This window comes from Eumetopias jubatus, unplaced genomic scaffold (assembly GCF_037043125.1).
Source record: "Eumetopias jubatus isolate StellerSeaLion01/CBP00866 unplaced genomic scaffold, mEumJub1_p1.0 scaffold_12, whole genome shotgun sequence".
Classification (NCBI taxonomy): Eukaryota; Metazoa; Chordata; class Mammalia; order Carnivora; family Otariidae; genus Eumetopias; species Eumetopias jubatus.
The window spans coordinates 73252696-73280306 of record NW_028274818.1 but is presented as its reverse complement, the minus strand read 5'-3'; the positions used below and the strand labels follow the sequence as shown (position 1 = coordinate 73280306).

Genomic DNA, 27611 nt, shown 5'->3' with positions numbered 1-27611 from the left:
TCCTGTGCCTACTCCCCCGCGCGAGCCCCTGACCCTCAGGGGCCACTCCTGGTTTCCCTCACAGTTGCATGCCCTGACAGCACTGGGCACGCAGTAGGTGCTTAATAAGTGTCTGGTGAAGGCAAGACTGGATGGGTTAAGGGCGGACCCGAAGGACGGAGGAGTGGGGGGTCCTGCCTCGTGTCGAGGTCATGGAGAGGACGTGACCTCAGGCTGACCCTGCCAAGCTCCTCGCCCCCTCCCCGCTCTGGAGCGCACCTCAGCGCATGGTTCGCCGTTTTGAGGTCGCCGCCCAGACAGGGCACCGCGCTGTGGAGAGCACGCGGACCGCAGAGGGGACTAAACCCCACCACGGCCTCCAGCGGAATGTGTAAGATTCTGGCGGGGGGGCGCACCTCACAGGCCTGCACTCATCCTGTGGCGCCCTGGTGGGTCAGGTCTGAGAACCTACGTATCCTCGCCCATTAACCGCGCCACCTACCCAACCACCCGGAGCCGCGAACCCGCACCTTGACTTGAAGGGGAGGCGAAGGCCTGCGGCCCCCAACCCTCCGCCTGAGGACACAGACTTGGAACGTGAGGGCAGTCAGCCTCCTTCGCTCCCAGGAGCGCAACAGGGAGGGGGCTACGCGTCCGTCCACTCGGACCCCGCCGAGAAAACCCTCGTGAAGGCGCGAGAACAAAAGAAGGATTACCTCGCCCTTCGCCTGACTGGAAGCTACCAGAGAGCCGGTGCCTCCCGCCTGCCCTCCCTTGGCGCCAAAGCCCTGACTCCGCCCTCAAGCCTCAGGCCCCGCCCCAAGCCAACCCTGCCCCCGCCTCCCACACGCCCAGCCGTACCTGGCACCGCCCCCAACCCGCCTCCCCCGCCCCCGCTCACCGCCTCAGCCCCGCCCCTCTGCCGCCCCGTCTCCCGGGCAACGCCGCGGCCCCGCCCGCCCCGCCATGGCGCCCGAGGAGATCGCGGAGGCCGAGAGCGTGCTGCAGAGTTTCGAGCGCCGCTTCCTGGCGGCGCGCACACTGCGCTCCTTCCCCTGGCAGGTGGGCGGTGGGGCGCGCGTAGGGCAGGCGGGAGGTAGGGCGGGCGAGGGGCGGCTGTGGCGGGGTGGGGGCGGGGCGGGTTCCGGCGCCCGACCCCCTCCCCCCGCCGCGTGATATTCTCGGCTCCCTCGCACTAACGGGCCGCGCGTCGGGTCCATGTCCCCCGGGCTCTGCCGGGGGCCGCGCGGGCTGGCGGCGGGCAGCAGGAGGCACACCTGCGCGCTCTTGGGGAGCCCAGCCTGCACTAGGCCTTCTGCTCCCTCCCCTGGCCCTTCCCGCCCTCGACTGCCTTTGCACACTGAGTCCACGAATTCAAGGAATGCGGAGTTTCCTCCTAACTCCCTTTGTCACTCGGGAGTTAGGTCAGGGACAATTCACGATAAATTTCATTACTTTTGTTGTTTAGCTAGTTGTCATTCTAGCCATTGTTCCTGCGCATGTAAACAGTCAACGTCCTCAGGACACCGGGAGACCAGTTGCAATGAGGGCAGTGACCAAATCACAAACACCCACACTCCCTCCCCCGCCAGGCCTCGGTGTTCTCATCTGTACCGTCAGCATTGGACAAAATCCTCTCAGAGGCAGTTTGAGGCTCTTATGCCTGTGATGGAAGAGACAGGGAGGTACAAAACAGGCCAGAAGAGAGACGAAAGAAGTCTCACCTCCCCTGCCCTGGAGACCTGCACAGGCAAATGACCATGGCAGCAGGTTCCTTCTGCCAATGCAGGGGCTCTAATGATGCTGCCTCCTTCATAATTCATGTGCGGTGAGCTCATTGGGATGACTCAGATTGGGTACATATTCCTCCCCCCAAGTCTGCCCCATCTTAAGGGGTGGTGGTTAGTCATTTGTGTCTCATTGACCTAACCCATTTAGCATTCTGAGAGATCTTTCCGGTCAGAAAGGAATATGTAATTTTTTAACCCAAAATGTAAACCTTCATAATAGCATCAGTGGGTCCCAATTCAATATCGACTATAATTATTCACATGAAATGAGTGCTTACTCTGTACCAGGCCCATGATAAATGCTTACTTAGACTGGCCTACAACAGCCATGCAGGGGGTACTATTAGTACCATTCACATTTGACCAGAAAGATGGCTTGATTAGTAAAGAAGTAGAGTGTAGCAGGGGGGAGCTCAGGCCTGGGATCCAGCCTGCCTGTTTGAATCCTGGCCAACCCCCATACAAGCCGTGTGACCTTGGGCAAGTGAATACATCTCTCCTATACCTTAGTTTTCTTACTAAATGGGGACTACAGTGATGATGCTGGTGTCAGAATTACAGGAGATTGAAGCACCTGAGGCAGTGTCTATCTAGCTCATGGTAAGTGACGTGGGTGTTAGCTAGTATTTTTATTCCATCACCAAATATTTACTGAATGCCTTCCATGAGCCAGGCACCAGGAATCAGCAGTACACATTACAGATGAGGCCCTGCTTGGATGGGAGAGCCAGAGAATAAACAGGTAAATGAATAAGCAAGAAAACACCAGGAGATGACAGTGGCTGTAAAGTCAATAAAACAGGGAAATGTATCATCAAAGTAGGGGAGTCAGGAAGGCCTCCCCCAAGAGGTGACATTTGAGCCAGAACCTGAACAGTAAAGCAGCCTGCTGTGGGAAGGCCCTGCCAGTGAGAATAGGCTGCTGTGGTTGAGGAATGACAAGGAGGCCAGGGGTGGTGGCAGATAAGGTCAGAGAGAGGGGCAAGGGCCAAGGTTTATAGGCCTTTTAGAGCCTAACTCACTCTGGAGAAATGAAGTGATTTGCCTGATACCACACACCAGCCAGGGCCAGTATGCCTACTTCTAGAGCCTGACCTCACCGCTGGGCTGGAGTTCTCTGTCAGAGAAGACAGCATAACCTTGCCTGGCCTGTGTGTCCATTTTAAAGATGTCAAGTTCAAGGTGAGCCCATCAGGTGTCAGTGTCATGGCTCCTCCCGTAATTCCTGGTTGATCATTTCAGCCTTGGAGCTGCTCTGTGACCCAGGTGAGCCTAAGCAGCCAGGGCTAACACAAACCAAGAGTCTGTCTTCTGATGTTCTTTCTCTGACTCATCGAGGTGTGTAACCCAGGACTTCTCAAGTTCAGGGTTTCAGCCAGCCTGTGGCTTCCCCTTCCAATTGGCCCGAGGTCCCTGAGGAGAGATCACTTAACACTTTGCTAACATGTCCTATTGCATGTTTAATGTTCCTGTGAAAATGCCCTTGAGATTTTTCTCTCTCTCTCCCCTCCACTCTCTCTCTGAATAGAGCCTAGAAGAGAAATTAAGGGACTCATCAGGTCCTGAGCTGCTGCTGAATATTTTGCAGAAGGTAAGAATCAGAATCACTGGGTCGCATCACCAGCCTCCTGACTTGCCCATGAAGACATGACAGAAACACAGTGGGCGCGCTTGTATCCTTTAAAAAGAAAGACACTGCATTTGGGTAGCAGCACCTCAGGCAGCTCTGACTCTGTTGTTTTCTTAGATGAAGACATTAGAATATACAAAAATCTGCATGAGAGGAGGGAATCTGGGAGATTTCTTTGAAACTATCCACAATGAAAACCAAGATGACAGCTATGGGAACATCTAGCATTTGGTAGCTACTCAAAGACTTTCTTCTTTACATTTACATTTAAGGAAAAAATAAGGAGGCAAGTCTTGCCTACTCGTGTCTCTTCTAGATGTAGATATGCCTGCTTTTCTGAGGTAGGGTTTGAATTCTAAGGTACATCTGGACAAGGGTAGAGGTAAGGCCACCACTCTGCCTGGCCTTGCCCCATCCTGACCCTGGCCATGTGGATCAAGTGGAAATCACGCTGCATCCTGGCTATGAACCCTCTTGAGGATCGTGAACCCTTCTGAAAACCCAAAGCTGTAGACTCTCCTGTTCTCACCCCACCCCCATAAAAAGGAGGACCAGAAGAATACATTTTGTATACAAATTCACGGGAGTTATAGACAGCCCTCCAAGCACCAAGCCCATCCAAGAAGCCTAGGTTAAGAATTCCTGTGTGGAGGGTGAACCAAGATTGTCTGACCACCATATAGGAAAGATTCAGCCATGGCTAGTGGAGGCTTGCAGGGCAACCCAGTCATTTACGACTGTGAGCTTAGAGATTCTGAGGTCCTTGTGCAGCAGCCCACTCTGATTTTCATCCTGAGGCTAAAACCTAACACCAGCCAACTAGAAAGCCCCTGAAGGGTTGTGTGGGTATTTTGTTGCCCTTGACTAAAAAAATCATGTCCCTCCACGTGACCTGGCCCCACTCTCACTGCCCTGTTGCCTTGCCCTCCTTCCCAAAATGCCAGGCCATGCCTGCCTCAGAGCCTCCACAAACTATCCCCTCTGCCTGGAACCCACTCCCCATGCTCTTTGATTTTTCTAGACATCAGCTGAAGTACCACCCCTGAGAGCCACCTTCCCCTCCACCACATCCCAGGCAGAGTCCCCATCTTCCTCCGTCCCAGCCATCCTAGCACTCATCCTCAGCCTGGCATGTGAGCTCCAGGAGAGCAAGTGCCCAGTCTGCCTGTTCCCACTATTTGGGCTCTCACCTTTTCCACAGAACCAGACAATCCCACAGTTGTCCCCACTAAAAACTAGTTCATGCTGCCTGCCCTGGGAAGGGGTGGCAGAGCACTTTCCAGCTGCTATAACAAAATGCTATTGACTGGGTGACTTAAAAACAACAGCAATTTATTTCTCACAGTTCTAGAGGCTGGGAAGGCCAAGATCAAGGTTCCCCAAAATTTGGTGTCTGGTGGGGGGCCCACTTCTTGATTCATAGATAGCTGTGTCCTCACTGTGGCAGGACTGAGGGAACCCTCTGGGGTCTCTTATAAAGGCACTAATCCCATTCATGGGAGCTTCACCTTCATGACCTAATCACTCCCAAAGGCCTTGCCTTCTAATACCATCACATTGGGTTTTAGACTTCAACATATGAACTGAGGGGACCCAAACATTCAGTCTGTAGCAGGGCATTAGCTTGGGTCCGTGTGATCCATGTTCTACCCAGAATGTTCTGTCAGCCTATGCCACTGTAGTGGAGAAATTTTTTTAGGAAAGGAATTGTATCTTAAGACTTACTGTTTCAGATGCATGAGGGTCACCTGAACCCAGAACCCTTGTGTCTGTACACATCTTTTCTGAGGGATCAAGTAATGGGGGTTGCCTTGTATTCACTTGAAGCTCATGGGAGACTGATGGCAGGGTCTCTCCAGCAACTCACATTGCGTCCTTTGTCACAGACTGTGAAACATCCTCTCTGTGTGAAGCATCCGCCATCAGTGAAGTATGTCCGGTGCTTTCTCTCAGAGCTCATCAGAAAGGTCAGTAATGGGCACTGTCTGGTAGCCACACAACACCTGGGACTTGGCTGGCTCTCCGAAAGTGGACTGTGCCTGGCTTTGCCTGTTGGAGCTCCGATTTGTCCCATGCCCTTTGCCTGCTCTGCAAACCCCAATATGTCAGGGGCCTCCCTGTTTAACTGTTCCCAGCTGGGTTCGACCAGTCAGAGGCTATGGGGGAGCAGGAGGAAGAGAGACCAGGGTATCTCTCCCTCTGTGCTTCAGGAGGTCTCCAGCAGCAGCTGCATTTCCTCTGTGGTCCCAGCCCCCCTTCGCCGCCCCCCCAACCTTTCTCCCCTAGCCCGCCTGCCCACTTCTGCTGTTGCCGATCTCTGGATTGCCACACTGCCCTCTATTGGATGTTTTAGGTCTTGCAATACCTTTGTAACTAGCTCGCTTTACCCTCTTCTCCCTAATGGGCTATCTGATGTGGACTCTTTTCCTGACTGATACAGGATGTATTTTAAAAATGAGCCCACCCTTCATTCTTCCCCCGCCCCGCTATCTTCTTCTTCTTTTTTTTTTTTACGGACTCTTAAAAACAAACAGGGTTCTAGAGGGGAAGGGCGTGGGAGGATGGGTTGGCCTGGTGATGGGTATTGAGGAGGGCACGTTCTGCATGGAGCACTGGGTGTTATACGCAAACAATGAATCATAGAACACTACATCAAAAACTAATGATATAATGTATGGTGATTAACATAACATTAAAAAAAGAGTAAAAAAAAAAAAAAAAATGAGCCCAAACTTGCTGGGTTTCACATTAGGCTGGACCTCAGAGAGGTGATTCCTTAGTGATCAGCATCAGACCTGCTGTGTTCGGCCACTGAATGCATGGGCCATGTCTCACCCAAGCTTAGCATGTGAAACATTCCTGGCTTCTCTGTTGCCTCCCCACCTGATTCTCCCCAATATGTGCATCTAGTCATGGCCTGCAGGTCTCCCCAGAACCACCAGAAGCATGGCCGCCCTGCTGCTGCCCCTGTGAAGGGCACGACAGAGGCTTGCCCATTGATGAAGCCAACTGTACCATGCAGAGTGCCCGTCCTTGTGGCTTTTGCCCGGGCTCACTTAAAAGCACCAGTTGTTTGATCCATCCACAGCATCATGATGGAAGGGCAAAGCTCTCTGTCACCGTCACATGGCAGCTCATGCAGTCCCATTTCTGCTGCCCTAGACTATACCTCACCATTGCCCTCTCTATACCTGAGATACCCTCCAGCTTCCCTACCAAATGAATTTTTTGTATGCCAGGTGGCTTGTATTAAGTCAATCCATCACAAATCTCCTATCTAAATCGGTAAAAATCCTCCAGCCTTTTTAACAAGTCAGAGTAAAAGTGAACACATGGAACCTTTGTTTGATTCATGAGGGTCAACCTAAATGTCTTGGCTGAAGCTTTTGCTCTGCCCACCCCCAGCACGAGGCTGTCCACATGGAGCCTTTGGACGAGCTGTACGAGGCATTGGCAGAGGTCCTGATGGCTGAGGAGCCCACCCAGTGCCACCGGAGCTATCTGCTGGTAGGAGATGGGCACCCTCCCCACACAATCCAGACATCCACCCCTGTACACAGAGTTGAAACTCAGACTCCAGTCAGCCTCAAGTGGGTGCAAATCCTGACCCATCAGCTCTGAGATCTTAGAGGAGGTCAGTTAACTACCCTGAGCCTTGGTTTCCCCTTCAGTAAACCAAGCATTTCAATACATTATAGTGCCTCATTTATGGGGTGGCTGGGGGTTAAGTCAGGTGATGCACAAAATTGCATAGTAGAGACCTGGTGCTCAGTCCTCAGTAAATACTTCATGGATGGGTGTTACAGGAGAGCATTTCTGAGTGTTTCTAGTTGCCATTAGGCCTCACCCCTGGTCCCTCACACCCCCGATGACTAGAGCAGCAAGTTCTCTCCTCCGTGGGCCGTGGTTCACAGCTGGTACCTGCATTTCCAGTGAATGCTCGGCTACTGGGGTTCTGTCCTCAGGCCTGTCATGTGCCCCATGACACAGACACATGGAGCACACAAGTCTTGTGTCTATGGTTTGCCCCCACTTGTTGATATTTTGGCTTCACTTAGTTTTGTTGAATGTTGTCCATATCTCACTACTCTGTTTGTATGTGGGGATTCAGGAAGATTCAAAACCACACTCTCAGAACCCCCAGAGTGCTCCCCTTGATTTGAGAGGTAAATCAGAGCATGTCACTCGACCACCCAGAACCTTCCAGTGGCTGCCCTTCGTACTCAGACTCAAATCCTAGTTTCTCACGTAGCCTGCCATGCCCTGCATGCTCTGCCCCAGCCTTCCTTCTCATCTCGTTCCTCTTGCTCTCCCTGTGCTCCACATCCCTGGCATTCTTTGTCTTCCTTGAACTCACCAACTGAAATGTTGCCTCAGGGCCTTTGCACATGCTGTGCCTGGAATGCTCTCCTCCTAGAACCTCACATGCCTCACTTCTCCTTTATACTCACATCCCAGGTTACATGACACATCAAAGAGGCTGTCTCTGACCAATCTATCTGAAATAGACCTCCTGTTCTCTGTTATCATGTAGTCCTTTTTATTTTGTTCATAGCCCTGAAAAACTGAGAAATTACTTTGTTTATTATGGTTTTATCCCCCATTGGCATGGAAGTTCCATAAGAACAGGGAATGACTTCATCTTGTCACATCTGAGTCCCCAGCACCGTAGTAGATGCTCAGGAAAAATGTGTGGATGAATGAATGAACAAACGACTGCTCACAGTACTCCAGACACCGGAGTCTCCTATATGAGTTTTGTGAGCTCAGAGATAGCCAGAAACCACCCCTGGGTGACGGCATGTTGGAGGTGCCATGCTCAGAAGCCCCGCTTTGGAGAACACATTTCAGGACTGCATATTCCATGAAGCCCTTGCCAGCAAACCACCTGCTTTGAGGGCAACAGGAAACTTCAAAGACCAGAGAATTCCCAAGCCCCAAATGTCAGGTTGAATTGAGGAAGGCCCCACATGCTGAGACTTTCCACATATAGGTCATGATGCCAGGGAGTTGTGACTTTTTGTTGTTGTTAATAATTACAGATTCACAGAAATTGCAAAAACAGTACAGAGAGGTGCCCTTTCTCCAGATTCCCCCACTGGAAACATGGGACCTGACTTGTATGGCATTACAACAGGGACACCGGTGTATACACCGAGCCTGTGTAGGTGTACCTCATTTATCACACATGCAGGCCCGTGTGGGCACCACCACAATCAAGATACTGACCTACTCCGTTACCATAAAGACCTCCCTCAGGCCTCCCCTGTCCCCGGGCCCCTGCCAACCCCACCCTGGGCAGCCACTGATCTGTTCTCCCTCTCCACAGTCCTGTCATTTTGAGAAGGTCAGATGGATGGAATCTCACAATGTGTGCCCTTCTGAGATTGGCTTTCTTTGTGCAGCGTTAACACCCTTGAGACCCATCCAGGTAGTGCATACAATGACAACCTGCTCCTTTCCATTGCCATGTAGCATTCTGTGGCAGGATGTTCCACGGTCTTATCTAGCCATCCACCTGTTGTGATGTTTTTCTTTTTAAGATCAGCTCCTTGTCTCCTGGTAGCAGGATTAATTCTCTCCCTGTCTCGGCCCAGCCTTCCGGAGACTCGGTCACGCTCTCTGAGAGCACAGCCATCGTTTCCCATGGTACCACCGGCCTGGTCACGTGGGACGCTGCACTCTACCTCGCTGAATGGGCCATAGAGAACCCAGCCGCCTTTGCTCACAGGTGACCTCGGGGTGCAGGGCAGGGCAGGGAAGCCGGTTTTCCCCAACACGGTCTCAGACACAGGCCCCCTTCTCCCACCTAGGACTGTCTTAGAGCTCGGCAGTGGAGCTGGCCTCACGGGCCTGGCCATTTGCAAGACATGCTGTCCCAGCACATACGTCTTCAGCGACTGTCACAGCTGTGTTCTTGAGCAGCTCCGAGGAAACATCCTTCTCAATGGCCTCTCATTGGAACCAGACACCACTGACCCTGAAAGGCACCCAGGACATAATGCCCACGACACAGAGAGCCCCAGGGTGACGGTGGCCCAGCTAGACTGGGATGTTGTGACGGCCCCTGAGCTGGCTGCCTTCCGGCCAGACGTAATCATAGCAGCAGGTACTGCCCCCCCCCCCGCCCCGCCCCAGGGCAACTGGAGTGACTCCTCCCAGCTCTCAGCTCTGGGAAGGGGACAGTGCACCCTGCTAGGCAGAGGAACGATGAGACTTGTAGAAGGGCTGTTGTGGGCCTTCAGGGTAACATCAAACCACAGGGCATGCCTCTTGGATGCCCTAAAGCCACAGCTCTCCCGTTTGACACAGTGGCCACATGTACTCCTGTTAAAATGGTTCCATCGGATAAATGAACCCAGCTTTTCTCAGCAAAGCCTGAGATGGAGAGAACAGGCCCCAGGGCACCAAAGCCATCTAACCTATTAGCCAGGCTGCAGCTGAGTAGAGAAATTTTTATGTCCCTCTCTAGAACCTGAATGAAATGGCCAGAGCAGCGCCATGAAGCAAGGGAGCTGAACACCAGCCCTGCCTCCACCACCACCCAGTCTTCAGATGTGGGGCTGAAATGGCCCCGGCAGCCCTATCTTTTCAGGGCTACGAGGGACAAGCATGATTCTCCCAGGACCATGTCTGATTCCTATGCATATCACAGACACCCAGCCCTGGGCCAGACCTAGGGTCAAACCACAGTGGTGTCCGAGTCAGGAAACAAGCTCTGAGTGCCCCCACCCCTGTGAGCACTTGCTTCTATCTCTGCATATGGCTCTGTTGTCTGATGTTTGCACATCTGACCCCAAGGGCTCTGCCTGCACGTCTCTATCCTAGGTCCATGCCCCCATGTCTTTCAGAGATGAGCCCCACATCTCATCTCTGAGGGAATAAAAGGGGGAGGGAGGGGACCAGCCACTTCGGGTGCAAGGCAGAGTCCTTGAGACAAGGGGTGTTTGGCCAACAGCCGCCTTGTCCTCCACCAAGCTCACCCAGTCCCCTGCCAAGCTCACTCAGTCCCCTGTCCAGCTGACAGTGCTGTGCCTCTGATCCTGGACCACAGCCCTGAGGCCCACAGGCCCACAGTAGCCAGAACACAGAACCTGAGCAGCACCCTCCCATGTAAGCATGCTGACAGGGAGCAAGTTTGTCTCCCCTGTCCCCCAGTGTAGCTAACAGAACAGTAGGCCCCTGGAAGCAAGAACTCTGAGACAGAGAGTTGGTTGGGGTTTCTTTCATTAAGCGTCTTCTAAATAGACCATAGGCAAAGAATCAATTTTTTTTTTTAAAGGAACACCAGTGAGTCCTGGATATTTTCCATTTCTTGCAGGGTCTTTCAGCAGCTTTTTTTTCTCTCATAAGAGTTTTCCTTTTTAACCACATCTTCTTTGTGTCCAATGGCATGATTCTAATAAAACTGGTTTCCAGGCCCCAGCCCTGCTGCTGAGGTCAGTACAACCAGGCACCCTCTTTTCTGGATCCTGAATCCTGGAGTGAGCCCCTTTCGGTAACCTGAGATTTTTCATTGCAGATGTGCTATATTGCCCAGAAACTGTCATGTCCCTGGTCAGAGTCCTGCAGAGGCTCTCTGCTTGCCTGAAAGACCAGCAGGCTCCTGAAGCCTACATTGCCTTCACCGTCCGCAGCCCTGAGACCTGCTGGCTGTTCACCAACGAGCTAGGTGAGCCATGGGCCCGGGAGGGGCTGCTGTCTCTGCGAGGCTACCTGGGCCCCACACAGGACTCCAGAACACATGACGTGCTGGGTCCTCGACCCACTACCCACCCCTTGGGTGGTCAGCGGAGGAGGCTGGGCCAGGGAGCTGTGCTCTGAAGGGGAAGAGGCAGTTTATGCAGCAGTCTTAAAGGTCAGAGACCAGCAGTCCTACTGTGTGTTTAGAGCACGTTTCAAGGGCCTTCAGAACTGTTTTCCTGGTCTGTAGAACAGAGAGGAGAGGATGGTGGATGCCAGTGGGTGTCAGGGTAGATAAGTTCTGGCCACACAGTAGTGCGGTGCAGGCTCTGGAGCAGATCCCACCTGCGCTGGTGAAGCTGGGCCGCCACTCACCTCCCCGTCTTCATCTTTACAGCGGAAACATCCACCTGGGACGTGACCCAGGGACTGGCATGCAGGGAGCACTTGGGAACATGGTAGCTGCTATTATCGCTATATTAAGCACCCAGTAAATGGAAGAAAAGCAGGGAGGACTCTGGAGGGGGGGGGGCTCTGCCATTTACACCCCAAACTGGCACTGCTGTCGCCAGGTACCGCTGTGGCCAGGCACTGTCCTCAGACCTGATATGCCAGCCCCTCTAGCACCAGGGATGGGTATGCTGTCATCCTCCAGTCTCATCCATGGAAACTCTGGGGTGCAGGGGAGCTAATGACTGCCTGAGCTCCAGAGTGGAGCCAGGCAGCCAACACCCGCCCTCCACTCTCCCACTCCACAACCACTGGCCACAGCCCTGTAGTGCCTGCCATGCACCAGGCCCAACCAGGGCTTTCCACACACAGCCTGGCCACAGTGCAGGACCATGTTTGCCACAACCCGCCCCCCCCCCCCCGCCAAGCACAGCCCCACCGACAATCGCCTCTGCAGGCAAACAACCCCTACGTGTGCCCGTGTCCCATGGACAGAGTGCCCTGTAGCTTTCAAAAAGAATGAAGTCCTCCTTCAGATACTATATGAAAAATACACTGTAGTTTAAGAAAGCAAAATACCAAACACCATATATATATATATATATATATATATATATATATATATACCCATTTTTATTTATTTAATTTTTTTTAGAGGGAGAATTTTTTTTTTTTTTTGAGAGGGAGAATCTTAGGCAGACTTTGTGCCCAGTGGGGAGCCCAACATGGGGCTCGATCTCATAACCCTGAGATCATGACCTGAGCTGAAATCAACAGATGGATGCTTAACCAACTGAGCTACCCAGGGACCCCAAGCCTATTTGTATTTTTAAAAATAATCGTCTTCATGTTAACATGCATACAGGGAAAAATCTGAAAGAACATAACCAATTAGCAGTTGTTGTACTTGGTGGCAGGATTATAGGCACACATACACACACACGTGTGTATATTTTTTTTTTAAGTAAGCTCTAGGCCCAATGTGGGACTTGAACTCATGAACCCAAGATCAAGAGTCGCATGTTCCACCGACTGAGCCAGCCCAGAACCCCAACACTTCAATACTTTTAATATTTCATTTTTGTAATTATTTTCATTCATAAAAAACTGGTAACAAAATGCTCCTTGCCAAGGGCTCTTCAAACAGCTGTGCTTACAAAAACAATGTAAGCCCTTCTGATGTATGTCCAGCCTTTGCCAAGAGGCGCCAGGCTGAGTAGTCAGGAAACCCAGCCAGGTCTGTGACCTTCCAGGGCCCAGAAGGCAGGGGCAGCAAACCTGGCTGCCATGGGCCATTTAAAAACTCAATTCTTGGTCCCATCCCTGAACGCTGATTCTACGTGTGTGGATGGGGCCTAGAAGTCTGTGGTCTGTATATACCCTCCAGCCTGTCCTGCAGCCCCACACTATAAGGTTGATGTCATGTCCCCAAACCCTACCATCCTGAGACACATATGTTGTATTTCCAGGCCAGACTGGGATCCCATGGGAAGCAGTGCCTCATCACAACCAGAAGCTGTTTCCCTATGAAGAGCACTTAGACATGGCAATTTTGAAACTAATTCTGTAGGTTTACAAACGTTTTTAAAGATTAACATAAAAATTAAATCACCATCCTGGAAAGAATTTTCATGTAGCAAAAAATAAAATTTTCACTGGACCTGAATGCTTGAAGAATGTTAAATTCAGAATCAGGAACTGCAAACTGTGTTCTAATAAAATATAAACTATTCAAGTGGGTGCCCCTTTCTGTCACTAGTTCTGGTTCTTAAGTAAATCTCTATAAATCATAAATGAAAATTTTGGCTCAGAAATAAGCATTTCATTTGTGAAAATAAAAACATGTATTAAGTATGTTTCCCCACCCCACCCCCGAGCCTGTACCCACATCCCTCAGGAAGCCAAGCCCGTTGTACACGTTACAATGCAGCAGGCTGCAGGACCTGTCCTCAAGGCAGGAATGAAAATATCAGACACACAATGGGGCAGATGCTGGGAAAGGCAGACACCGTAAGACAAAAGCAGGTCAAAGAGATATTGAAGATACCACAAGCAAATAACAAGAAGGTAATATAGTGGGGAGAAGGAAACATTCAGGTCAGAAGAGTCTAAGATTCAGAGCCTCCAGGGAGGAAACCAGGCTGAACCAGTTTCCTGGGCCACAAACTAGGTCATTAAAAAATATCATTCTACAGTTGTCCTTCCAGCTGCTGTCCACGGGGAGGCACTGTTCTAAAGCGTTTGCCCAGGGCTAAGAGGAACTGGGACATGCTCAGGAGCACTCAGTCTTTGGCTCAAGGGGTCACGTGTCCATAACCAAAGGCAGCACCATCTGCTTCCAGCTCTCATCCCAAGGAAGCTGCTCTGACTCCCGGAGGTTCTTCCGGAACTGGTTTAGTTTGCCAGCAGGATCAGGAAACTTTGAAAAAAGCATCTAGAAGAATAAAGACCAGAACTTAACCTCATCAACTGCTTCCCACCCCTATCCCAGGTCCCACCCGAAAGCTGTCCCTCCTTCCCAGCAGGCTAGATTCCTGTCCCCCTCCAAATACCGGCAGTCAGGCCAGTGATCTACTGAAACCCTCTGTCACTGCACCTCAAGAACCACTACCAGTGTCCTGGAGCCCGCAGAGTTCCCGCTGTGGGCCAGCTTCCACAGCAAGCTTGGCTCAAACACATTCTGAACCCGATATCCTGGACCCAACAAGCCCGTTCCTCACAGGGCATAGAAGAGCCCTCACATTCCAGCCACACTCCATCCCCTACTCTGCTCCTACTGGACAGTGCAACCAGACTGCGGCATTTTCCATCCACACCATCCACATACCATACCCTACAGCAGCCCCTGGCTTCTGCTGCGCTGTTCCGTCCACCAAGAGCACCCACCCTCAGCCTCTGCCCACCACTGTTCAGCTCACGTGCTGGAACTAGACAGTCTGTGTTCTTTCCAGCTTTGCTAAACTACATCAGGTGTTTGCAAACTAAGCCCATGGGCCAAATACAGCCTCCACCTGTCTTTGCAAGTACAGTTTTATTGGAACAGAGCCACATCCCTTCACTCATAGACTGTGGCCACTTTCTTGTTATAGCAGAGTTGAGTACTATTTTTTTTAAAGATCTTATTTAGAAAGAGAGAAAGCACAGAGGGAGAGTGAAAGGGAGAAGCAGACTCCCCGCTGAACAGAGAGCCTGACATGGGGCTCAATCCCAAGACCCCAACCCAAGCCAAAGGCAGATGCTCAACCAACTGAGCCTCCAAGGCGCCCCAGAGTTGAGTACTTCTGACAAAGACTATGGCAAAGCTGAAAACATTTTCCATCTGGGCCTTTCCAGAAAGTTTGCTGTCCCTGGTCTCAACTGCCAAGAATGATGATGAACACATCTTTTATAATAAGTGTTAAGTACCCTTTGAAGACTCCCACCTGTCCCCTTGCAAGGCTGCTTCACGAAGCTCCCTTCACTCACTCTCCCACAGAACCAGTCGCTTGCTCCCTAGACCGCGCACAGGGTCCACCACCTCTGGCATCATCTGTGTGGTGTAAGCTCCGCAAATCCAGAGGGCACTCAGGGCCCCCCACACACACCAAGCCCACGGAGGCCCAGCCTCTGAGACCACTGCTCCCCACCTCAACTTTCACCCAGACCCAGCACAGACCCACCCGGCCACAGGAGCAAAGAATTGGGGTGGAACTCAGCACCCTGGCGTGGGGGCAGACGTGGCTACCTGCAGCTGAGCTGCCAGCTCCTCGGAGTCCTCGAAGACCAGGCCATTTTCCTCATGTTTCATGAGCTCGTGTAAGCTGCAGAGAGAACCACAGACCTGAGAGCTGCCTGGAGAAGACCCCCGGTGCCTGCCCCAACTCCCACTCCACCCCTCCCACAGTCAGTCTGCTTGCAGTGAGTCTGTTCTTAGATTTGGCATCTGAATAGAAAAAAAAGGCCTGGAGGGATGGATACACATTAAAAATCCAAACTGATTCTGAGAAGGAGGTGCAATGAGCACACACTTTGACCTTTTCTGCTACATGTTCTTTTCCGTGAGAACATGCTCAATGGGCTCTCCATCTTTTCCTTAATTGCACAGCAGAAAAACAAGGTAAAAGGAAACCACACTGGAGGTAGACTTGGCACATTAAGGGTGACTTTTCTGGGTCACCAGGAAGTTAATCCCAACGTGCCCAGAGCTCAGGGTCAAACATCCTGTATTTCCCATTCAGAGGCTGGCTCCTGAGCCAGTGGTGGGGCTACTATTTCTAGAACCTCTCCAAATACCCATCTTTGCCAAGAACAGTGGAAAGAGAATTACACTCATTTAACTGATTCCAATCCAGCTATATGAGCCCAGACAAAAGGGACAGAGAGAGAAATAAAACCAGGTCAGCTGTGCGAGCAATTCCAGCCACCACTCTATCCATGAGTATGGATAAGTGGCCGCCTAAGTGGAGTATTTAAGACTCGTATTTTTTATTCAACATCAGCTCTAGGTGGAAGCCCACTCCTTCAATATGGTGCAGCCTACCTTCAGAAACCCCACGGGCCCTACTCCTGAAGACCACCTAGCAACGCTGCACGATTTTCCGGAGGAATTCCTTGAGCAATTCTGACCTCGCTGGCAACCCCCCACCACCCCCACAGCTGATTTGAGAACCTAACTCAGGGAAGATTTGGTTTCTGCTCCTACCACCGGAAGTTCACGGCGCACACAGGCAGACAGCACCCGAACATGTCCACCACCTTCATGGGCAGGTCCAGGCCGCTGGAGGACTTGTGCAGGCACACACCCAGGTCTGCCGACCCTGCAGGGTCGGGGCGAGGGGGGCAGTCAGAGCGCTGGCCCATGCACCCCTTGAACACAAATCCTCAGAGGGCTGTGGATCGACACCTCAGGGTCAGGAAGGGAAAGCCCCCAGCCCCACATACAACTGGCTGAGTTGGGCAAGCAGCCTGGAGAAGGGGAGACACACAGGAGAGCTCCCCAACCACCACTCCTGGCCACTCGTCCCTGTTTGAAAACGACCTGCCCATCACGGATAGTTTTATTCAGACTCCCTTTGTCTACTTAACCACGATATATTTTAAAAGAACCTGTAGTGGTTATTGCTTCAGGGGTTCAGAGTTTCTGCTTGGGGTGATGAAAATGTTTTGGAAATAGACAGTGGTGATGATCGTACAACACTGTGCATGTAATTAATGCTACTGAGTTGTATGTATACTTAAAAATGGAAAAATAGTTAAAATATCAAATTTGTACTATAATGGTGTTTTACCACAATAATTAGGGGGGAAAACCCATAGCAGACCCAACAGAAAAGCAGCTGTCACTGTGAAAATAAAGCCAAATAAACAACTTCGCATAAATCCTGGCTGGAAATTCCTGCCAACCAAAGGCCTTCCACTCGAGACTGCTCACTGGAAGATGAGGCCTTAGAGATTTGCCAGCACTAGGCCAGCACGCCCCTCCGGAGAGAGAATGATGGAGGAAGATGGAGAGGTCTAGGAGAGTCAATGCTGTTTAACACATTATTTCTGCACCTCCCAAGCCACTGCCCTCCCAGACTTGGGGAACTTGGGGAACCCCAACCCAAAACCAGGCCCAGCCCTCCTGCCCAGATGGAAGAGTAGGACTGAATGGAGGGCTCAGAGGCTGAGAGGACAGAACCCCGACAAACAGGTCTGGGGCCCAGCAGGCGGGAGAAGCCGGCACATCAGGAAGCAGCCTGGTCCCCTAGAGTTCAGCCAAGAGCTCCTCCGACAGGTTCCTGGCAGGTGGCATCTCCTGGCCCCACATAGTCCCTAAGCAGGTCCCAGTCCAGCCTGAGGCCTGTGTGTGTATAGCCCTGGAGCTAAGAAAGGCTTTTAATTTATAAAGGATTACAAAAACAAAGACGACTATGCAACAGAAGCAAATAAAACATTTACTATCTGGTCCTTTTCAGAAAAACTCTGTCCCTGCCCTATCCTAGAATATTCCCTTTTAAACCCCAGCTCTCTCCCTGCTGGATGCCCTTACCTAGAAGCAGGGGGTAGTCCTCAGCCTCCAGCCACGGAGTACAGACCTGGATGTGCTGGAAACGCTTCTGGCTGATGAGGCCGCTGTAATACTCTTTCAGAGGCCCTTTGCCTTGCAGAGAAAATCTGAGTCACTGCACTGGGCCCATCTCTGGCTCCATCCCACAGCCTCAAGCCTCAGAACCCTGCACAGGTGTGAGCAGAAGGCCCACACTCTGCAGCTGTGATCAGGTCCCCATCTGGCCCCTTGCAGACCCCCCAGGGGAATGCACCCTGACCGCTGAGGCCATGGCCCTTCTCTTCCCCCCACCCCCACCCCCGCCCCAAGCAACCTGAATCCAGAGGGCCTCAGGCTGGGAAGGTGGCCAGGATAAACTCTGGGCAGGCCCCAGATTACCAACTGGATACAACTTCTCACCCAGACTGGCCTGTGTCTTGCCTGATGCCCCAGGTGGCATGGTGTATACAGTGGGCTCCTAGCTGCCCCTGGGAGCTCTGGCCAGGAGGAGGGAAGTATACAAGGTGGGGCAGCTCGCCCAGGACTCTGCTCTAACCACAGCTCTCTGCTTCTCTCTCCCCACTGGGCTACTCTGGAAGCAATTTTATGTTGAGCTCTTTAGTTTAAAGTGGACTCTTCCATTAAAAAAAAAAAAAAAAAAAAAAGAGGATGCCTGAAAACCACTGCACACATGTAAAACTCAGCATCTGTGAGGCCATGCTATCCAAGATTCAACTAGAAGCCACACCCTGCTGTCAGGCCCCTCTGAGCCTCAGTTTCCTCCTCTGTCAAGCTAGTGTAGAAAACCCTACATCAGACAGCTGTGGTCAGGATTGACAAGACAACCGACATCACACGCCTGGTATGGGGAAGGCACACAATACAGGCAGATGCCTTCTGTACCCCACCCCCAACTGCCCCCATTTCATATGGGAACATGGAAGATCCCTGGCAATACCTGTTATCACACAGACCAGAGAAGGAAGGCTCTCTCCATCTAGGATCAGCTGTTCAAACTCTATGTTTAAAAAAATTAAATGATAACCAGGATTATTATCTAATCAGGTGAGTGGGGGTTGGGGGATGAGATGGTGGCAGGGAGGGAGCCTCTCCCATCCACAAGATCACTCTCGCAGAGGTGGCATTTCAGATCTAGGGCCTGGTCACTCAGTGACCCAAATGGGGACGCAGAGCCGCCGCCTCCACCACCCATGTCCTTAGGCTGACCCACTCAGTGGCCCTGGGTCAGGAACATGCTTCAGAGGACACCACACAAGGCCAGGTGAGCACCTCACAGCTCAACAGCCCCTGACAAGCTCCTGATCACAGCCACACACCTACTTTCTAATGCTGCCAGCAAGATGGAGAAGTCTTCATCCTCTATAAGAAAAGAGAACTAAGTGTCATTGGCTGGTTTCTAGATGCCTCCCCTCCCAGCTCAAGACCCTCCCCTTTCTCGTCTGGGCCCCAGTGTCGTCAGATACACATGGGGCGCAGGCTCAGCCAGGTGCTCACACAAGCCCCAAGCGCCCAGAAGGGTCCTGAGACCTGTCCAGCTGGTGCTGCTGACCAACAGGGCTGGCCGCCCATGAAGATGCGTCACCACCCCACTCTGAGCATCCCGCTCTGTGAAGGCCGACCTCTCTGTTGCTGGGTCCAGGGGTTCTGAGCTGAAGGAACAGAAACAGAGCCCATGAGATGCCACAGAGCAAGGCCTCGGGCCCCAGGATGGCCATCTCCTGCCAGAGTGAGGAGTAAGGCCCGCAGGCTCCCAAAGGTCAGGCCAAGTCAGAAACACCATCCAAAACTCAGCTCTGCTGTTGCCGTATAAAAGCAGCCATGGACAATGCATAAATGGATGAGTGTGCTGCAGTACCATAGAACTTCATTTACCAAAACAGGTGGCAGGCCTGTGGTCATGGTTTGCCAAGCCCTGGATTAGAGGATTCCCAGGTCTGCAGCCAGAAAATGAGAGAGGCCATGACAGCAGTGAGGACCCAGGGGAGAGATGGAACAGCTGCGAGGATACTGGGGAGAGGCGGGAGCACAGGAAACACAAGAGAAGGCAGATAAAGGCTGAAGATGGGAGACGTACCGGGCCTTAAATGCAGAGTAGGTGCGGCCCAGCTTCATAAACAGCTGGTGTTGCAGGTCCAAGGGTATCTCTTTAAAGAAAGATGCTGGCTTGTCATAGACGGTCACAGCTCTGTAATGAGATCACAGGGGGCTCTAGAGAGAGCCAGAGAAAGACCTAAGGAATACAAGATTCAGGGGGATCCAAAAAATAAGTTCATTCGGAGGAGCCAAGTCTCAGACAAGGACAACAAGAAGCTTCAGAATTACTTGGGGAAGCACAGAGACATGTTCCAAGATCAAAACCACATGGGCTATTGGTCTCCTCCTCCCTTGGCTTCCCAGGTAACCATCTCCCAGACCCCTGGGCATTTCTGGATGCCTCGCCAACATGACACAGCAGGCACTGCAGCTGGGACCAACCATACTGGGACCGCTCGCCTCCCCAGGCCCCTACTTGATGCCCCAGTTCTCTGCCAGATCTTCCCGCATCGAGTTGGTCACGCACAAGTTCAGGTGGGACAGGCGCCCGCTGAGTTTCTCGTACCTGAAAAGACATATCACCATTCAGCCAGGAGCCCTGGGCGCCACACTGCCACCACCCCCACATGACGTGACACCTTCTGATACAGAAGAGCACAGAGCTGGGGTCTCCCAAATCGAGTTGCTGGTGAGGCACCTTCCCAGAGTCTGCACTTAGTTCCATCTGTACTACTATTTCCTTTACACCTTTCTTTAAGTCATATCGCTTTTCAGCAAAAATACAGTTAGAAACCTTATCTCTACAAAAGGGAAAATCCAGGATCTCTTGACACCAAAAGAAGAAATATAACAAAGGTCTCTTTATTATATGTTAGCCACACTGTGCTCTTGCTGCAAAGGCTGTGGGGCTGAGGCTTGTGGGCTACCAAGGGATGGTTTTAAAAACATTAGAGAGGTGTAAGCAATAGATTAGCTCCCAACAGAGACCTGAGCCCTGATCCCAGGGCAGAAGTGAAAGAGGACGAGAAAGGCGAAGGAGCACTCAAGGCTGCTGAATGCCACTGGTGTACAGTGGTACAGGTGCACAGCCTGTTCCTCACTCAGGATGCAGAGAAGGCGTGAGAGCTGGACAGCCGGGGACTGAACTGTGGTCCTCACGCTTATTAGCTGTGCGGCAAGCAGCAAAATGGCGCTCGACCTCAGTCTCCTGGCTTGTAAAAGGAGAGTGACCACAGGACATCCTCACCAGGGGCAGCGTAAACTGAATGGGATAAAAGGCCTGGCCTGGCATGCAGCAAGTATTCAATGATCGCTTGCTGCTGCTGCCACAGCTATTAGAACCCTCAGTGAATGACCCATGGGGGGAAGGCGGCAGATGGTGCCCGCTCGGGCTCAGAACACAACTCTTCCTGCTCTGCGTCCAACCTGCTCCCACAGGCCCTTCTTCCCTCTCCCTGTCTCAATAGTTGCAGCAGACTGTGGCCTATGTCCCCATCCTCCAACAGCACCCCCACTTTTTATTTGGGGATCTGGTCTGGGTGCACCTGGGACCCCAGGTTTGACAGTGGAACACTTCCCCTAAGCCTGAGACATAGGGGTATAGTGGGATGTCAGAGCCTGGCAGATGAGCACGAGCCAGTAAGAGAGGCTCCCTTTCTCGCACTGAGCCTGTCAGGGTGGGGATGAGCACCAGGGGAACTCCGCAGCACGAGCAACACCTCCAGGAGGGAGTGCGGAGAGAGAAATGAGAGTGGGTCCTGACGATACCTTTTGGAGCTCAAAGTCAGCCATGTCTCTGGACTTTGCAGTTTCAGGGACCAACAAACGTCTTCCTTGCCTTAGGCCTGTTTCTATCACTTGTAACCAGAGTTAGCCTAATTCCCCAGCCTTGCCCTTACCCCACTGAACACATGGGGGACCAGCTTCACCAGGCCTCTGCACTGGCCCTTCTTCCTACCCGGTTCAGGGATGGTGTGTGCACCCTCTTCCCAAACACTCACCATTTAGCCAGCACGACAAGGCAGTGGCTGGGGCCATGCACTAGACCCATAATGGAGTAGCCATAGTTGTGCCAGTCGATGATGAGCTTGCTCCCACAGAGGCAACCCACAAGCCAGCAGACAGCAATGGCAGGCAGGCCCGGGGGGTTCTGGGAAAGAGATATTTGAATGAAGAGAAGGAAATCCAGACCACAGTCAACAATAAACTGAGTGAAAACTGTTGCAACGTACATGGCAAAGAGTCAATTATCTTTGCAAAGCTCTTGGTAATTAATAAACAGAAGAAAGACCCTCTTCCTCACCAAAAAAGGTATAAAAACTCATAAAGGAAATAAAATTGGCCAACCTGAAAAGTCCAAGACCACCAATAATCAAGGAGATAAAAAATGGCCAAAGAGGTGCATTTTTCACCTATCAGAATGCGGACCCTAAAACACCTAACAATAGCTAGTGGTGGTGAGCACATGGGAGAAGAGGCATCCCCATTGGGTGGGGGATAAATTGGCCCAACCTTATTCTAGGACTATCCAGTAACACACCACAACATTTTAAAAGTGCTTGAACTCTGGAGCACCTGACTAGCGAAGTCAACAGAGCATGTGAATCTTTTTTTTTTTTTAAGATTTTATTATTTATCTGAGAGAGAGAGAGAGAAAAAGAGAGAGCATGCACACAAGTGGGAGGGAGGGGCAGAAGGAGAGGGACAAGCAGACTCCCCGCTGAGCAGGGAGCCCGACACGGGGCTCAATCCCAGGACCCCAATATCATGACCTGAGCAAAAGTCAGATGCTTAACTGACTGAGCCACCCAGGCGCCCCAGAGCATGTGACTCTTAATCTCGCAGTCCTGAGTTCAAGCCCCATGTTGGCCATGAAGCCTACTTTAAAAAAAAAAGAGAGAGAGAGAGTTTAAAAAGTGCATGAACTCTGATCAAGCACAGGAATTTACCCCACAAAGAAACTGCAAAAAACATATGTTCACTGATGCTCTTTACTGTGCTATTTGTAAAAGTAAAAATTCTGGAAGTATCTGAATGTCTGTTAAAATGAAACTAAATACATTAGAGCATATCATATATTGTAATACAGTACAGCTAATTAAGAGATGTTTTTATATGTTAAAAAGCAGCAAATGAGAGAGTCTGAGAGCCTAATTCCAAACCAGACTGACTAGGTGGTTCAAATCCTAACTCCAGTATTTCCTAGCTGTGTGACAATGGGCTATTTACAGAATCTCTCTGGGTCTAGGTTCTTCATCTCTAAAATGTAAGTAATACAAGAACCTACTTCTTAGAATTCCGAGGAATTGGATGAATTTTTAAAGACATTTAGGTAAGTAATAAGTACATCATAAGACTCTCTATAATGACACAGAAAAACAGAATGAATGAGTACCATAAATACAAGGCATATACCATAAGCTCCTACTCATGTTTTCATAAGTCTATACACACACAAATATGCAATTTATTCACCAATTTGCACATTTTATTTTTTTTCAAAGATTTTATTTATTTATCTGACACAGAAGCACAAGCAGGGGGAGTGGCAGGCAGAGGGAGAAGGAGAAGCAGGCTCCCTGCCGAGCAGGGAGCCCCATGTGGGGCTCAATCCCAGGACCCTGAGATCATGACACAAGCTGAAGGCAGACACTCAACCGACTGAGCCACCCAGGCGCCCCACAATTTGCACATTTTAAAAGGCTGGGAAGTAAAGGAAACTTAACAATGGTTCTCATAGAATAACAGAAGGCTGATGTTTACCTGGAGAAAGATGTAGGCTGCTGGCTCCCTGCATATCAACTTCCACAGCAAGTGCACGGACTGAAATACAACTTTGACTCCATATTGGAAAATGTAGGGCCCAACTACAAGTCAAAAAACAGCTGTTGCTCCCAAAGGAATTCTTGGCCATGTGTAAATCCCCACCACACCCGCCCAACACACACACAGATTCAAAGGAAACTGGAGTTCACTGCATCCTACCTGGAAGTTTCTGAAGTTCTGTCAAACTCACAATCTGAATTCTGTTGTTCTGCAAGAGCTCATCATAGGGTCTGGAGTCTGAAAAGAATGTCTCCTTTAATGCAGTGGACAGGGCAATATAAAGTCAGATAATCCACCAGCTCGGGCTGAACAGTGAAGAAAGAATGTTTTGGAAAATAAGACTTTTCTCTCTGTTCCTCCACAGCCAGAACAGAGCATGAGGACACTTCTGGTCCAGATTCTCTCCACAGAGGGAGAGCCTGAATCTTATCTACCTTTATTTACTTAACACAATGTCTGGCACATAGTAAGCACTCCAGATAATTTAGACTACCCGACTGGTGGAATTACCCCACCATCGGCAGACCCCCTAGGAAGTTCCACTCCACTCTAACCTCTGATGACACGTTCTAAACAGGGGCCAAAGGCAACCAGTGCTACTCCCTCCTTTTCCCTGATACACGGTTGAGGTACCCTCTAAAGATGTCATCCTGGAGGAAGATGAAGGAGCAGACACCCCTGCTTCTGCACACTCAGAGTAAAAGCTGGACATGCAGCACAAATGAAACATCTGCCTGCAGACTTCTGCACTGAGGGTGTGGAATGGAGAGGAGACAAGTCCTCTGAGACACAGCCTGACAAAAGTAGCCACAAGGAGGTATGGTCATCATCACTGGCCCTGGAGTCACACACACCTGGGTTCCAGTCCGTCTTTCCATTCACTAGGAGGATTATGTGAGACTATGAAATGAGTTCACTTAATTTAGCACAGTCCTGACATATGGCAGGCACTCCATTAACTGACTGTTCCTAGAGACCCATCCACCAAAGGCTGGGCAGAAACCTGGCCGTCTGGGCCACTACCGAGGGCGTCCAATCTCAGAGAGCTGCGCGAGGTAGGAGGAAGGAAAGGGGCGTCCCCGCCCCAGCTCCCCTGGGCTGGTCAAAGCCGCGGGTTAAAGGGTGAGAGCGCAGCCTCCCTCCCAGGCCCTCGGGGCACTTACTGCAGAAGCCCAGAAGGGTCACGGAGAAGCCGCTCTTGACAAACGACAGCGCGTGGTACTGCATGCGGGGGCTGCGGCCCAAGTCCCCCAACACCACGATGATCACGTGCCACTTCCCGCGCCCCTGCCGCCAGCGCTTCCACGAGACCAGCAGCAGCAGCAGCAGCGACGCAGCCACCGCCAGCAGGGCCACGCAGGAGGCCGCCATCTTGGCGAGCCGGCAGCAGTCACGTGACCGCCCTCCCCGGGCCCACTACGCAGTGCGCAGCCCCAGACAGCCTCGGAGGTGGGCGGACAGAGGGGAGGGGGGAAGTGGCTCCTGACGTGGCGGCCCACGGAACACTGGAGGAGCCCTTGCGGGCCAAAAGTTAGTGATATTAAGGTAAAGTTTTTACCATGTGAGGATCTAGGAACAATTTTTCTCAAAATTCTAAGATAATTTCAAACAAAATACAGTGAAACAGTTTATATGAATCTCATAAGCATAATGTTGAGAAAAGAGGCCAGATGCCAGAGTACATACTGGCTGGCGTTAATTTATATAAATGGAACTACCCTTTGGAGGCGCCTGGATGGCTTAGTCCGTTCGCTTAAGCGTGTCTTGATTTCAGCTCAGATCATGATCTCAGGGTCGGGAGATGGAGCCTTGGAGGGGGCTCCACGCTCAGCAGGGAGTCAGCTTGAGATCCTCTCTCTCCCTCTGCCTGTCTCCCCACTTGTGCGTGCAGTCTCTCTCTCTCTCTCTCAAATAAATCTTAAAAAACAAAAAAAAACTCCCTTTTGCTGTTAGAAGTCAGGAGAGTGACCTGCCTTGGAGGAGGGGATTGTGAGGGGGGGCCCAATACAGAGCTGGTGGAATAGGGCTCGGCATGTTGTCTTTCTGGATCTGGGTGCTGGTGAGGTGGGTGTGGTCCTTTTGAGAAAATTCATTAAGCAGCAAACTTGTTCATTTTTCAGGACCTATGTTGTACTTGAATAAAATGTTTATAAAGAGAAAGGGAAAAGGACAAGGAAGTAAAAAACACAATGATTTCAAATATATGTGGTTAAGAAGGAAAATTTTTCCCACTGACCTTCTCATTTTACCTCCTAAAGTAGTCACACTCAAGAGTTTAGTGTGTGTCCATGGGAGAGCCTTTTAATTTTGAAAGGGGTCCTCTTGCTGGGAAACATTGAGAGCATTTTGGTGAAGCCACCCTCACTGCCCTCAAGCTCCTTCACTCACTCATGCACTGGACAAAGAAACAAAACAGCACCTCCTCCTTTGATAAGAGCCTAGACAGGGCAGCACCTTGCAGATGTGGTTCCCATGTCCCTAGAGCCCAGCTCAAGACTTGGCATGTGTGTCTCATTTGCTTCTCACAATAGCCTTGTGAGTCCTTTTTTTTTTTTTTTTTTTTTACCAATAAGAACATTGAAGATCACACCATTAGTATGTGACAGAGGCAGGGCTTGAAAATTTAGCTAAAGAGGGGAAGGAAAGATGAGTAAATATGTACAGATGCGAGGGATAGGCAGACAGACGAAGGCAGCCTCTTTAGTCCCTCAGTTGCAGGTGCAGGGGTTGGGAGGCTGGAGTACACACCCTGCCCACTCTGTCCACGCTCTTGTGGTGGGATGCAGCTGGGATCTAGAGACCTCAGCCTTGTGAGTTTCATGATCTTGAGCAAGTCATTCTCCATCAGTTGACTTTCCTGACCTGTAATTAAAGGAGGGGACTTCCCATCTCAGACAGCCCTTCCTGCTCTGATGATCTAAGAGGATAAGGACCAGGTGCCATGGTTATGACAAACCAAGAGTAAATGCTGTGCTCTAGAAGATGAAACCCTGGTTTGCAAACAAGTCGGGATTGCTTCTCTAGGGAGAAAGGAGCAAGATGTATCAACAACCAGAGGTCCTGCCTGCCCATTTGACATACATCACATGTGAAATTCAGTCCTTCCAAAGGTCAGGAGGGTATTGTTTCCCCTTCCAGAGACCAGAGGTTGAACCCTAGCAGGATCACCTGATGGTTAATATGTGGACTCAGGCGTTGGAATTCCTGCATCACCTCATACTAGCTGTGAGACACTAGGTCACAAGAAGTCACTTACCCTGTCCCCTAGAGCCTCAGATTTTAAGTTATAAAAGGGGATAAGAATAGGACCCACTTCGGTGCCTGGGCAGCTCAATCGGTTAAGCATCTGCCTTCGGCTCAGGTCATGATCTGAGAATCCTGGGATCAAGCCCCACATTGGGCTCCCTGCTGAGTGGGGAGTCTGCTTCTTCCTCTCCCTCTCCCTTTCTGCTCTCTCTCTCTCTCTCTTGCTTTCTCTCAGGTAAATAAATAAAATCTTTTGTTTTGTTTTGTTTTGTTTTAAAGATTTTATTTATTTATTTGACAGAGATACACAGCGAGAGAGGGAACATAAGCAGGGGGAGTGGAAGAGGGAGAAGCAGGCTTCCTGAGGAGCAGGGAGACTAATGCGGGGCTTGATCCCAGGACCCTGGGACCATGACCTGAGCCAAAGGCAGACGCTTAACCATCTGAGCCACCCAAGTGCCCCTAAATAAATAAAATCTTAAAAAAAAAAAAAAAAAGAATAGGACCCACTTCAGAGGCTGTTGTAAGGATTAACTGAAGTGACGATAGTGACAAACTTCACCTGGAACATTCATTCTCAGTGACGCACCCAAGGGGATAAAAAATGGTTGGGGAGGGAAAAAAACTTAACTCTATGTATAAGGCACAGATGTAGATAGAGTACACAAAGATATAGTATAACTGCAATATTAAAATGTCATGGGGTGACCACACAAAAACATGAGGAACCCTCATACATCCCTGGTAAGATGATGCAGCCCCTATGGAAGATATTTTGGTGGTTCCTCAGTTAGTCAAACATAGAGTCATCACAGGATCCAGCAACTGCATCCTAGGTATATCCCCAAGAAAACTGAAGACGGGTGTTGAAACAAAAACTTGTAAACAAATGTTTATTGTAGCATTAATCACAATAGCAGAAAGGTGGAAACAACTCATATGTCCA

At 50.8% G+C, this 27611-nt stretch overlaps 2 protein-coding genes across 4 annotated transcripts; one reads left to right on the top strand and one right to left on the bottom strand.

The window, feature by feature from the left end:
• The first annotated feature begins 945 nt into the window (after positions 1 to 945).
• Positions 946 to 16977, top strand: EEF2KMT (eukaryotic elongation factor 2 lysine methyltransferase). Of its 3 annotated transcripts, none has more exons than XM_028117522.2 (9): positions 946 to 1041; positions 3298 to 3360; positions 5286 to 5366; positions 6805 to 6906; positions 8729 to 8830; positions 8997 to 9130; positions 9213 to 9508; positions 10922 to 11071; positions 16011 to 16977. In XM_028117522.2, exons 1-9 carry the CDS (start codon positions 946 to 948, stop codon positions 16079 to 16081), a joined length of 1095 nt encoding a protein of 364 aa, XP_027973323.1. In that variant the 3' UTR covers positions 16082 to 16977. The 3 variants fall into 3 exon arrangements, with proteins under 3 accessions (XP_027973323.1, XP_027973322.1, XP_027973325.1); XM_028117521.1 differs by lacking the exon at positions 16011 to 16977 and adding an exon at positions 13002 to 13192; XM_028117524.1 differs by lacking the exons at positions 8729 to 8830; positions 16011 to 16977 and adding an exon at positions 13002 to 13192.
• Positions 12585 to 24796, bottom strand: ALG1 (ALG1 chitobiosyldiphosphodolichol beta-mannosyltransferase). Its single transcript, XM_028117520.1, has 13 exons — positions 24583 to 24796; positions 23579 to 23656; positions 23357 to 23460; positions 21595 to 21743; positions 20070 to 20159; positions 19635 to 19745; positions 19088 to 19209; positions 18881 to 18919; positions 18498 to 18557; positions 17543 to 17653; positions 16214 to 16328; positions 15257 to 15332; positions 12585 to 13966 (listed from the first exon to the last, which is right to left on the bottom strand). Exons 1-13 carry the CDS (start codon positions 24788 to 24790, stop codon positions 13835 to 13837), a joined length of 1395 nt encoding a protein of 464 aa, XP_027973321.1. The 5' UTR covers positions 24791 to 24796; the 3' UTR covers positions 12585 to 13834.
• Positions 24797 to 27611: the final 2815 nt, after the last annotated feature.

Excerpts from the sequence above, each read along its gene's own strand:
- ALG1 (XM_028117520.1), bottom strand. The coding sequence starts at position 24,790 with ATGGCGGCCTCCTGCGTGGCCCTGCTGGCGGTGGCTGCGTCGCTGCTG. Across the intron at positions 18,558-18,880 it reads CTTGCTGGCAGCATTAGAAA|AGTTTGAACAGCTGATCCTA; the intron begins GTAGGTGTGTGG and ends TTTTAAACATAG. Across the intron at positions 13,967-15,256 it reads AGCTGGCAGCTCAGCTGCAG|ATGCTTTTTTCAAAGTTTCC; the intron begins GTAGCCACGTCT and ends TTATTCTTCTAG.
- EEF2KMT (XM_028117521.1), top strand. The coding sequence starts at position 946 with ATGGCGCCCGAGGAGATCGCGGAGGCCGAGAGCGTGCTGCAGAGTTTC. Across the intron at positions 9,131-9,212 it reads CCAGCCGCCTTTGCTCACAG|GACTGTCTTAGAGCTCGGCA; the intron begins GTGACCTCGGGG and ends TCTCCCACCTAG. Across the intron at positions 9,509-10,921 it reads AGACGTAATCATAGCAGCAG|ATGTGCTATATTGCCCAGAA; the intron begins GTACTGCCCCCC and ends TTTTCATTGCAG.